Raw genomic sequence first — 11,779 nt, 5'->3', positions numbered from 1 at the left:
TAATAGTTGGATAGTAGCAGGTCAGCTGGAGAAGAATATATGACCTCCTCGTAGGTGCTGTCAAAGGAGTCTTCCGATTAGATGTCTGAACACACGTGTGTCAGTATAAAATAACTATGTTCCATCACCATGAATCATGAGTACTTTACTTCCTTTCAACTTTTTTTTTTTCTTCTTTAAAGCTACAGTAGTTAGGACCGGTGGTCAATTACAAATGCTCGTTTCCACGAGCCAATCATCAAGATGAGCACTCGATAAATAATGCCTACAAAAATAGGTGTTTGTAATTGGCATGGTGCACCACATACACATCATGTAGAATATAATTTTTTCTGGGTGCCAGGTGTTGTATTACTTTTCGCGTTGCAACTTTTCTTCTATAGAATTAAACCAAGGATAAGCATCAAGTAACTGTTGTCTTGATTGAAAAAGCAATTATCGGCTAACAAACCTAACCCACCTCAGTTGACTAGACAAGCCACAAAATTAGATGCATAATTAGGTATCCAATATATGGCAAAATATGGTACAGGATATGAGGTGCATGTTTCAATTATCATGAACCAGATAAAATTTTATAAATGAGACAGAATTCAATGAACAAATACACATCACCAATACAAGTGCATATGTGTTTGTTTAACAAAAGAGTGTAATACGCCTAAATAGTTATCTGTATACAAATGCATATATATTCTTATTAAAGTTATATGCACATATCTATGCGCATACATAATAACTTGTATATATAGGTGAATGTATACATCATGTATATATGTATTATATGTCTGTTGATGTATATAAATATCCATCACCGAAATAAAGTATATTAAGTATCTAAATATATACATGAATGTATAAATATGTTTAAAAATAATGCTATTTTTTCTGCAGTTGAAATCTTAATTTATTAAAATATGTTTGAACAACAAAAAAAGTCTTAGATGATCTAAAACTGCTATAGAATGTACATTTATTATATAAAACATATAGATACGTTGATAGCAATTCTTTTTTTTTCTTTTTTTTTTTTTTTTGCTTAGAAGAAGAAAGAGGGGGTGAGGAGAACCTCACCCGTATAGCAATCCTCACTGGCCCCTTCCTCGCTGGAGAGTATTTGATGCGGATAAAACATTTTTTACTCATACTTTTTTCATCCGTGGCAGAGCCCCACTAGCATGGCAGCTCTATCCAGTATGATAGCAATTCTTTTCAATTTTTTTTTTGATTAATTGATTTATAGCTCAAATTTCGGATAAGCTGTTCAGTGCAAAAGGTTTCACAAACCAAAACCTTGTACGTGGGCCCACTGAAATTTTCGTGCCTAACCGGATGTGAAAGCTCCGAGCTCCCACCGCCCCTCTCTTATCTCGGACGGCATGTCATTAGAGGACGCAAGGCACGAAACTACGAAGACCAGGACTCATTTCGGTCAAGGAGAGAACCCGGTCTGGGTTGTAACCAGAAGCTTCGAGAAGCGGCCGAGCGGGGGCTGGCTCAAACACAGCATACAAAGCCAGTAAAGCATCGCCACGTGGATAGTCTCCGCTATTAGATCGTTATATAATAAACGGACCATCAATCGCCGTTATGGGCTACCGGGTGAACCGGGGACGCCGCCATGGGTCCGATCACCACGCCGGGGCGGTGACCGGATCATTGGCCCCCTATAAATGCCCAACGGCCGGACCAACCCTCTTCGGACAAAGCACCTATTTTCCCCTCACCAAGTTATCGTTTCCTTCTCCTCTCTCTCTCTCTCTCTCTCTCTCTCTCTCTCTCCCCAGTCCGGGAGATCAAGGCCTCGCTCCAAGACTCTATCGGGTTCGTCTCATCTTTAAGTAATTCTCATCTTCTTTTATCTCCGATTTGAGCGGTAGTTTTCGTGATCTGGATCGGGTTTTGATTCCAGATGTCTCGCGCTTCGCGTTTTATTTACTTCAGACCTTGTTCTGCTTAAATCTATATGTTTGTTGTGGCTATGTTAGATTCGGCGATAATTTAAGTCAATCCATGCCAATAGATTTTTATTTTGGTGATATATTATTGTGAGTGTTGAATATAGGCATTTAGAATTCTATTCCCTGTTCCTTCTTTGTTAGTATTGGTCTGATGTTATTAGAAAGGTCTATTCAAGCTCGATCAAGTTTTGGTTATCAGTTGGAGTTCTTAATAGCATATTTGGATGCTGTGTGCTTTTGATTGTGCTAAGCTCTTCAGAATTTTGGATTCAGGATGGACTTTTCTTTGGACTAATTTATCTTTTGATTGGGTTTGCTTTTGATTCCTATTATTATATTTTGTTTGTTCTTCTGAAACTTCTGCCACTCTTATTCTTTCTAAACTTTAAATCCTTAAAACATTTGATCTAAGGATAGCCAGCTTTAAATTATCCTGTGAGGGATTGGTCGTTCCCTGCGTTTTTTGTTTTTCAATTAGCTATAGTATTTTGAGCCCTTAAAAATTAGTTTCCAGTTTGAACTAACTTAGGGGCTTTAGGTTCTGTAAAAGACCTGACCAAGGTGTAAGACCACTCTGGAGTCTGGAGCAAGTCTTCTTTTTTCCTCCACTTCTTCTCCTTGAATGTTCTCTTCTCTTTTCCTCTTTTTTCTGCACTTAGCCAGCATAAGTCTACTTCAAATAAGAGTCTCTAAAAGGCAACAGCTCTTTTTAGTTCTTCCTGCATACAGCCACAACTATCAGAATTCGCAGCCACGAGCTTGAATAAGGGCCTGTTTGGATATTCTTACAGAATTAAGCTGAAAATTCTGCAGGATTCGTGAATTGAGCCGCCTATTTAAGGGCCTGTTTGGGTGTCCCTACAGAATTGAATTGAAAATCCTGTAGGATTTGTGGATTGGGCCATTTACTTAAGCATTGCCCTATATCAACCAAATACCACCCAGCCCAAATCCTATGGGAAGGGGAAAAAAAGACCTCTATAGATTTATTTTTTTCTTCCTACAGCGACAAAGGTTAGGATCTAGACTGGATTTGGATAGGCACTTGGAAAATGCAAACTAGATGGGCCAACAGGCCCGATTCCAATTAAATTTTCAACCCAATTCTGTAGGAATATCCAAATAGGCTCTAAGTGTTTTAGGGCTGACTTAGCTCAAATTTTGTTTAACTGGGCTGACTTGGTCTGCTATTGAAGCAGCCACTTTAGGCCCTTCCCGATATCCAATTCAACCTCTTAATTGTCCAGAAGCATATCCATCTCAACCCTAAATGCAGCTCTTTACAGAGACCCCAGCACACTTATTGTGACCGGTCTGCTAATAGATCTATAATCAGTAGGCTAGTCTGTTGCAGATGTCAGTCTGGCTGTTATTTGACTCCCAAAACTTCCCTCAGTTGTCCTTCAAGCTCGAACCCTTGTTAACTTTTGCATAAAATACCTTCATTATAATCAATAACCCTTCAGTATCTCCTAATATAAAGTGATAGTTGAGCTCGGGAGGATCTTAGAAACTGTTTAGGCTTGAGAGGATCTTCAGATCAGGTTGCAGTCTGCTAAACCTCCTCTCATTCTTCTAATTTCTCATATTATTCTCCTCTTTCTTGTGGTGCCTTTCTGTCTCTCCCTTTCCTTAATTTAATTACCCTCTTTCTGATAGAGCACAACAGTAGTATTGCTGTTTGTCAGTTCTGAGAAAGATCTGAGGCTGTTTCAAGCTAGCAGCTGAGAGAAAGGCTCGAAGATTGGACATATAGAGATCAAACTTCATCCCTAGCATTTGTCTGGGTTATGTCACTAGGGCTACTGTTTGTTGTTGTGTAGTCTTAAGCTTGGGCTTATCATATAGTATTTCATGCTTCGATCTTTAGTTTTTAGACACCAGAATATCTCAGTATTAGAAATGCCCTAGAAGCCAATTTTGCTGACGCATTATTTTGTTCTAAGATATAAATTTATGCTTGACCTAATTATGAATTTATTAAGTTGGGCATTCTTATCATTCATGTTCTTTTGTGTCCATGAATCGTCCAAAGAATTAATAAGATGATGACACATATTCTCAAGAGTTGAGAATTTGAGGCATGTGTCATTGGTGATTAACTCCTGAATTGCTCCTGATCGATGGATCATCGCGAGGACGATCGATCCGCTGAGATTAGTGCATAGATCACTTTCTTTGATGAACGAGTCTTGAGTCCATAGTGTGGGGACACTGGAGTGATTATGCAAGTTCTTATTAGAGAACAAGAGTGCTGAGCGTAACCATAGCAAGTAGTTACTTGGATGTCTAATCCACTCGTCAGTAACTTACTTGATGCTGTAGTTGTATAACTGGTCCTTTGACCTGTGATGCCTCGGCTATTCACAGTAAGGTTGCTATAGTTTGACGAACACACAATCATGGACCCTACCATTTGGATCCTTGTGGTGCAGATTGGTTGCAGTAGGTTCATTGTAGGAGTAAGGTGCATTTAGATGGAATCTATCGATCTTGATAGATTATGAAAGATCCTATATGATTTATAAAACTGAGTTCATAAATCCTTGGCCAAAGTAGTTTTTGGAAAAGAGTTTCCAATCTCGAACTAGAGTCGAATAAATTTTACATATGACAAATGATGAGGTTTGACGAGTTATCCATGACCTCCATCTCGTCGGGATCCACGATAGAGGGACTGTATCATACACCAACTGCACCTACAGGTTCATCTATTCCATTCTGCTGGGTAGTCACTACATGCTACTAGGTGTCATTGGTAGATTGTGAGACTCAAAAGCATTCACTTGATCAGTGAACCAGAATGAGAGGAGTTAGAATTGTTCCAACCTATTGAAAGAAGTTTTAATGATATTGTGATAGTGATCACAATATATCGCACTACCAGACAGAATAAAATTTATGGGGTCACACATAATAGAGGATCTGATCGATCTGATGGTTGGATTATGATTTGGAATCACAATAGTTGGTAATTATCAATTTGATTGGTAATTGGCTTAACCCACTAAGAATTAGTGAGTTGAAGAAGGAATTAATTGTAATTGGATTGCAATTTGATTGAATCAATTAGGCTTAATTAATTGGGCTCGATCTTATTTGATAAGGTTCAAGAGTCCTACTTAGAGTAAGACTCCTAGAGTTCTAATTGGATTACGACTTTAAATTATTAGAGTCCTATCCGGAGTAGGATTCCTAAAGTCCTAATTGGATTAGGACTAAAATTATATGAGTCCAATTGGATTAGGACTCCTAGAGTTCTAATTAATTATTGGTCTAATAGATGAAGATGACTCCTAATTGGATTAGAATTGAAGAGTTCAATTGAGTCATGATCCAATTGAGTCCTAATTAGATTAGGACTCCAAGAGTCATAATTGATTTAATCTTATGGATAAGGATCTTGAATCAAATAGAAAGACTAATTGGGTCCTAATTAGATTAGGATTCAATGAACCAAGGGCCACCTAAATCCTAATTTGATTAGGATTAGAAGGGAGGGGCAAGAACCCCTCCTTTCCCTGGGTACTCTTGGGATCCGCATCCCGGTTGTCCGGGACGCGCGTCCCGGGTGTCCGCGAGACCCGGTTGGGGCGTGGCTCCTTCTAATTTTAAGAAGGACGCCACGCCTAGGGCATTTAGATGAAAAGAAATAAAAAAGGGGCCAGCCACCCTTGGGTCTGGGGCTTTCCTTTTCATCATGGCGGCCATCTCTCCCTCTCTTCCTTCTTCCATCCGCAAGGGCCAAAGAAAAGGGGCAGCAAGCAAGATTGGAGTCATCTTCTTCCTCCTCTTCTTCAGCTGCATGGAAGAAAACATAGAGAGGAAGGTGTTCCTCTCTTCCTCCTTCCAAGAAAAAGAGAAAGCGTTTCTCTCTCCTTCTTCCTCCTCTTGAGAGCAATCAAGAGTTGATTGCTTAAAGAAGTTCCAACTATCAAAAGAAATCTCTGCACGGGAGCTAGCACCCCAGTGAGATCGTAACCTCGATCAATCCAGATCTTCGTGTGGATACCCGTATAGGTCGGACACTTGTACGGTTTCAAGCGAATCCAATTTCCACGATCATCAGATAGCGGTGAAGATCTACCCGCTCAAAGGTAAAAATTTGATCTTTATATTTTTTAATTATAGATATGAAATTAATCAAATAATTTAATTTTAATATTTCCTTAGATTTCATAATCTTCTGAGTTAGAAAATTTAGAATTTTTTTGAAATCTACGTTCCCTAAGACGTTAATGTGATGAACGACCCCGCGCGTATATTTCTGCTGCAATCATCGCAACGCATATGGGGGTAACCCAACACTCAGCAGCAGTTTATCTGCATGTGCAATTAGTTTGGTTTATTTCCTTTGTATTAAATTGCTTGATCAGCCATAGTGTATTATATATACATATATATGATCGTCATCAAATTGGAGATTAAATTGGACAGATAAGGGCAAACAGAATTGAATAATTAGAGGAATTTGCCGATTGCCAGTTCAAATGGGGTTTTCATGAATCTTCATGCTTTTAGGAGTTGTTAACATATCCTAAAATCATTGACTTATGCAAGATTGAAAGGTTTTCTATTTCAGTGGACATTAATAACTAATTTCACGTTAGGTTACTCTCACATGTGAGGTCTCTCATCTTTCTAAGAAGTTCTGATTACTGCAGGTTATTGGTGAGGCACTGAGGCTCTACCTCACTCGAATTAAAAAGAGAATATATGATAATTCTGGACACGACAAATGAATATAGGCATCTAGGATGTATTGAATTGGGTCTATGAAATAGCTACTGCTATATTAGGACATTCTGTATGGTTAGCCGATGTGTCCACCATTTGTGGCTGACCACCCTTAAGGTAAGTCTGGTGAAGTTTCCTTGTTTCCAAATTGCTAAGATTTTAGCAACCTATATTCTAATTTTGTTCAATCTTTTTTTCTTTTCTACCTTCCTATGTTTTTATTTAGTTATGTTGATTCTTCTTATCTAGATTTATCAGGTAAAGGGAAATTGTTAACCAGTCCATGATCTGTAGAGACTGGTTGATCGCTTGTATTTACGAAAAGGTTGCTTGGATTTATCCATGGTTTATTCTTTATCTTTAAAATTTGATTTCTTTATTCATTTCAGATCTGACCGAAATAGGCTGCTCGAACATCATTGACTAACTCCTTATCAATCTCGATTCATTTCAATATGAACAACAATTCAACCGATTCGATTGATTAGAATAGAACGATTACAGAATAAAAGAAGGTATTGGCAATAGATAGGTTTAATTAAAAACCTTATAAAAACCTTAAACCTTTCCATTTATTTTATTTATTTAGAATTTATAAATCTTAGAATTTATGAGTCCCTTGCCCTGTATATCTTGTGAATTTTCCCAAGTTTTGGTAGAACATTTGTTTTCCAGAGCCACTGTTTAATATCTCCTCTTTTTATTTATGCTTATCACTTATGAATTGATTATAAATTCCATTTAGACACAGCCTAATCGAATTCATTGTTCCTTGGTTTCAATCATGTTTTTGGATATAGTTTATTTCTAATGTGCAACATGCCTGTTTGCTCACTGTTTGTCATCATGGGAGATGCTTCATCGAGATAGAAACCTCGCACAGAAAACTTGCACACTTGATGCACAACTTTTCATTTGGTTCTCTTACTGGCAAGCAGTACCTGAAATCATGCAGCCTGCCACGAGGAGGGACATGGAATCACAACTCGGTTGTGTATCTTTTGTATGAGAGTAGTGTCGTGCTAGCACTGTTTGTGTAGTCATATACTGGATCTTGGAATTGTTTGCATATATGCAGTCTTGTATCTTTGTAGTCATCGCCTAATTAGTTATTTTTTATTCTTGTTATTCCCCATATTTGAATTAGGAGGCATTATGGCTAGCAAACGCATTCAGAAGGAGCTTCAGGATCTGCAAAGGGATCCTCCAACGACAAGTAGTGCTGGGCCTGTTGGGGAGGATCTGTTCCACTGGCAAGCAACAATTATGGGTCCTGTTGACAGCCCCTATGCTGGGGGAGTGTTCTTTGTCATGATTCATTTCCCTCCCGACTATCCATTTAAGCCTCCAAAAGTCAACTTTCAGACCAAGGTAAGAAAGCCTTACTATTATTATTATTATTTTACTTAACTCCTTTTTGCCTTTTAATGTTGATAATTCCAAATAGTATTTGTATCTGTGCCTTCCCATGGGATACCAGTAAACTATGGTAGTGCAGACTATTTTGCCTGTTTTTTGATTCAACAGGACGTAACTGGCATGAGATAGAGGTGGCATGAATGCCAATTTACAGTATATCAAACAGTGAAATCTAAAATTGTATGAGACATAGTAAGTGGCAAGATGGTAGGAGGTGCTTTTCTTAATAAGGTAATTTAGTTGTAAAACTTGTTGGTGGTGAACTTGATCATTGAAGGATAGTTGTTATGGAATTACAATAACGTATACTCTGCATGCAAGTGGTTGCCAAATAAAATGATAAAGGTAGATAATTTGCTAGAGATCTTACCTTCCTCATGCTTTAGACAGCCATGCTTCCTTTCTCATATTTCTCATTTTAGGTGGTTACTTCTGCTAGCATATTATATAGAACCACACACCTTGTTTCTTGGGTCTGATTTTGGAGATCAAACGAGAGAATCTAGTGAGTTTCATATTATAAGTACTTTTTTGAGCTCTCCTGTCATCAGAGGACAACAGTTATGGGCATCACTTGTTTGGGCTGTATAAAATTCTTTTTTCCTACTAGGTTAAAATAGATTCATAAAATAGAATTTTATGAAGATCACCCTAAAGTGTTGAATATATTATTATATCATTGAGGTGATCTTCCGAGGGAGCATGGAACTGATCAAATATTGGTGGTTTCAAATATTGTTTGTTTTTCAGCTACTCGAGTTTAAAGACATTTGATCTTGATTTGCCTTGCCACTAGGTTTTAGCCAAAGATTTTCTTGCTTGCTCTATAATCATTACATTGTTCAGTTCTCGAAGCATGGAATATATTTTAGGATGCTATACTTTTAAGCAAGATGCATAGATGGTGGCTTCATTATAATTTAGAGCATTAAAATTGCTGCCCTGGCTTGTATTTTAGTGGTGTGGATGATTTTGTTCCCTAGTTTCACATCACCAGACCACGAAAAACTTGCAATTTGGTAGCTGCAGCAGCTTTTATTTCCATTTAAACAGCATACTTATATTGGGCTAATGAATTTGTATTGGCTTCGAAGAATTCTTTTGTTTATTTTATATGGATCATTAGATTCAATCTACACTGATTGATCACTGAATCTGCGTGCTTCTATCTGAAGAAATATGAACTGCTTTCGCGACATGGATGATGACCCTTCATCCATCTGAGCAGGTTTACCATCCAAATATCAACTCCAATGGCAGCATATGCCTCGACATCCTCAAGGAACAGTGGAGCCCTGCGCTGACCATTTCAAAGGTTCTCCTTTCCATTTGCTCTCTTCTGACCGACCCGAACCCAGATGACCCTCTTGTCCCTGAGATTGCCTATGTTTACAAGAACCAGAGATCCCGTTTTGAGGAGACAGCCAGAGCATGGACCCAGAAGTATGCCACGGGCTAGCTGATGGGCTTGCAAACGCAACTGGGAGAGCTTTCGTTTCCAAGGACTAAAACCAGACTATGTGCTAGTTTAAATGGTACAACATATGGTTTTGTTTATCGACGTTGAAGCTATTCAACTTTGTGCGCGGGTGTGTCCTCTGTACTTAATTTAAAACTCTCAACAAGTTATGCAGCTCTCTCTGCATCCAAACCGCGAATTTATAACGTTAAAAGCTGTTTCCAAGCATGGAATGTTTGATGGTGCTGCCAAGTTGTGGATTAATTTTCTAGAGATGGTGTCGTGTCTGATTGTTGGGTTGGTAAAACCTTATGATGCCTCGGTACATGTTCAGTCATTGCATACAAATGGTCTTACGGATTATTCATGCGTCGATAGTTTAATCTCATGAATAATATTCAGCTTATATCAGTGTCATGCTACGACAATTCCACGGGTGACTCACTATCTTAGCGGTGAATGAAAGTTACAAATACTACAAACAAACTTTCTTGGTTAACTGAAAGGATGCTTAATGGTAAATCCTTAATTAGCTTTATACGTAATTTTTAAGTGCCTTTATTACTGCCGGCCTTAATGCTGTAACCCTTCATGTAGAGGAAGAAATTATAAGCGAGCATGTTTGTGCATAACCTTTTTTTTTTCTAAGGAAAAATGCACGTTGTTAATTGCAATGAAGGTGGAAAGATGGGTATTGAAACATGGGTACCTGCTCCAAGGTTGTACTTGTGTTTGGGAGTACCCATGAACTGGTGGCTGGAAAGTGTGAAAGCTTTGGTTAAAGTTAGAGAAGTCATGCTCTAGTCCGACTTCTTTTTTTTCCCTTAATTTTTTTTTTTTTTTGTTTTTTTTTTTTTGGGGGGGGGGGGATGGAGGCTTGGAGTTGGGTCACAACTCACAAGGTTGGCATTTATTTTGGAAATGGTCAAAGAGATCTCTTCTTTTATGGCTGAGCAAAGGGTTTGATAAAAAAAGTTCAACATTGATTTCTTCAGACGTGTCAATTGGACAATACATCCATAGTGGCTAGGATGGATATCTCATATTCGAAAACAGCAGTTTGCCCGTCAATCCTCTAGGACCCAAATAACTCAATTTTCGCCCATGAATGATTTGTGTCAATGGATTAGTTCGATCTAAAACCAGGCAAAAAAAATGATTCATAAGTAGTTCTTAATGAAGTTTAAGTTACCATATTTTGATGAGTCAGTTAATTTATGCCTGATTGCGACACGTTGATGGAGGTAGCGCAATAACTGTTGCTTTTCGGGTTGGAGGGATGGGGGTGGTTCCCAAAGTCCAGTGAATGGCTATTACTTTAATAGTCATATGGCTGAAACTGAGAAAGCCAACTTAAATCAAATTCTTAACTGCATCCCGACATCCACGCACAGGATCCCCTTAATCGGTATTTCAGAAATTGAATGCTGGACTACAACTTTGGGAAGTAGCATGATGCCAAACAACTCACACCAAATTATCCACGATAACAACTTGTTGCCCAAGGTGACAAGCCAAGAGAGGAGGGGGGGGGGGGGGTGAATTGGTTTTCTAAATAGTTAATCGATGAATGAGTGAAGTTAAAACAATATACAATGCAAACACACAAGAAGTATAGTGGTTCGGTGCTCTCCTAAGCACCTACGTCCACTCCCCAAGCGACCCCTTGGGAATTCACTATAATCCTGTGGATTACAGTTGGATTATTTTCCGGGCTCACAATCCAAAAACCTTTACACTTTAGTTTTCTGGGATCATCAAAAACCTATATTGGTTTTACGGGCTCACCAACGAACCTTCATAACTGGTTTTACGGGTTCACCAATAAACCTACACCGTTGGTTTTACGGGCTCACCAACAAACCTTTACAAGATGATTAAAAGAGAAGAAGAAAGGTAAAACTCCTAGATGAGCAAATATAACAATTATAAGCTACAAAGAAGAGTTTAGAACATAGTTATCGCTTGATGAGACTTCTCTCTTCTTTGTCAAGATTGCTTCACTCTTCAAGGGTTGATGGAGCTCTTAATGTTGCTTAGAATCTGCTTTACCACCTCCTTTTGACTCTTGAGTGAAGTACTTGGATGAAGAAGATTAGGGTATTTGTCTTTCTTGTGTAAGCTTTGATATTTTGCAAAAGGATCCTTTCTCTAATGAATAGTGTCACTTTAAATAGTTTTCCTCACCCATTGGACACCCCCC

The 11,779-nt window shown here is 38.4% G+C and overlaps 1 protein-coding gene across 2 annotated transcripts; it reads left to right on the top strand.

Moving 5' to 3' along the window:
- Nucleotides 1-1,635: 1,635 nt before the first annotated feature.
- On the top strand, nucleotides 1,636-9,939 carry LOC120103872 (ubiquitin-conjugating enzyme E2-17 kDa-like). Of its 2 annotated transcripts, none has more exons than XM_039116868.1 (3): nucleotides 1,636-1,824; nucleotides 7,846-8,069; nucleotides 9,346-9,939. In XM_039116868.1, the coding sequence occupies exons 1-3, from the start codon at nucleotides 1,674-1,676 to the stop codon at nucleotides 9,574-9,576; spliced, it is 606 nt and encodes a 201-aa protein (XP_038972796.1). In that variant the 5' UTR covers nucleotides 1,636-1,673; the 3' UTR covers nucleotides 9,577-9,939. The 2 variants fall into 2 exon arrangements, with proteins under 2 accessions (XP_038972796.1, XP_038972797.1); XM_039116869.1 differs by having other exon boundaries at nucleotides 1,694-1,841.
- Nucleotides 9,940-11,779: the final 1,840 nt, after the last annotated feature.

Source organism: Phoenix dactylifera, unplaced genomic scaffold, assembly GCF_009389715.1.
Source record: "Phoenix dactylifera cultivar Barhee BC4 unplaced genomic scaffold, palm_55x_up_171113_PBpolish2nd_filt_p 000143F, whole genome shotgun sequence".
Lineage (NCBI taxonomy): Eukaryota > Viridiplantae > Streptophyta > Magnoliopsida > Arecales > Arecaceae > Phoenix > Phoenix dactylifera.
The sequence above is the reverse complement of the archived record's forward strand: the minus strand, read 5'-3'. Positions and strand labels throughout refer to the sequence as shown.

What these genes read in the sequence shown, in the direction of transcription:
- LOC120103872 (XM_039116868.1), top strand. Translation starts at nt 1,674, where the DNA reads ATGCCCAACGGCCGGACCAACCCTCTTCGGACAAAGCACCTATTTTCC. An exon ending in TCGCTCCAAGACTCTATCGG is followed by an intron (nt 1,825 to 7,845) that starts GTTCGTCTCATC and finishes TATTTGAATTAG; the next exon opens with GAGGCATTATGGCTAGCAAA. An exon ending in AAGTCAACTTTCAGACCAAG is followed by an intron (nt 8,070 to 9,345) that starts GTAAGAAAGCCT and finishes CCATCTGAGCAG; the next exon opens with GTTTACCATCCAAATATCAA.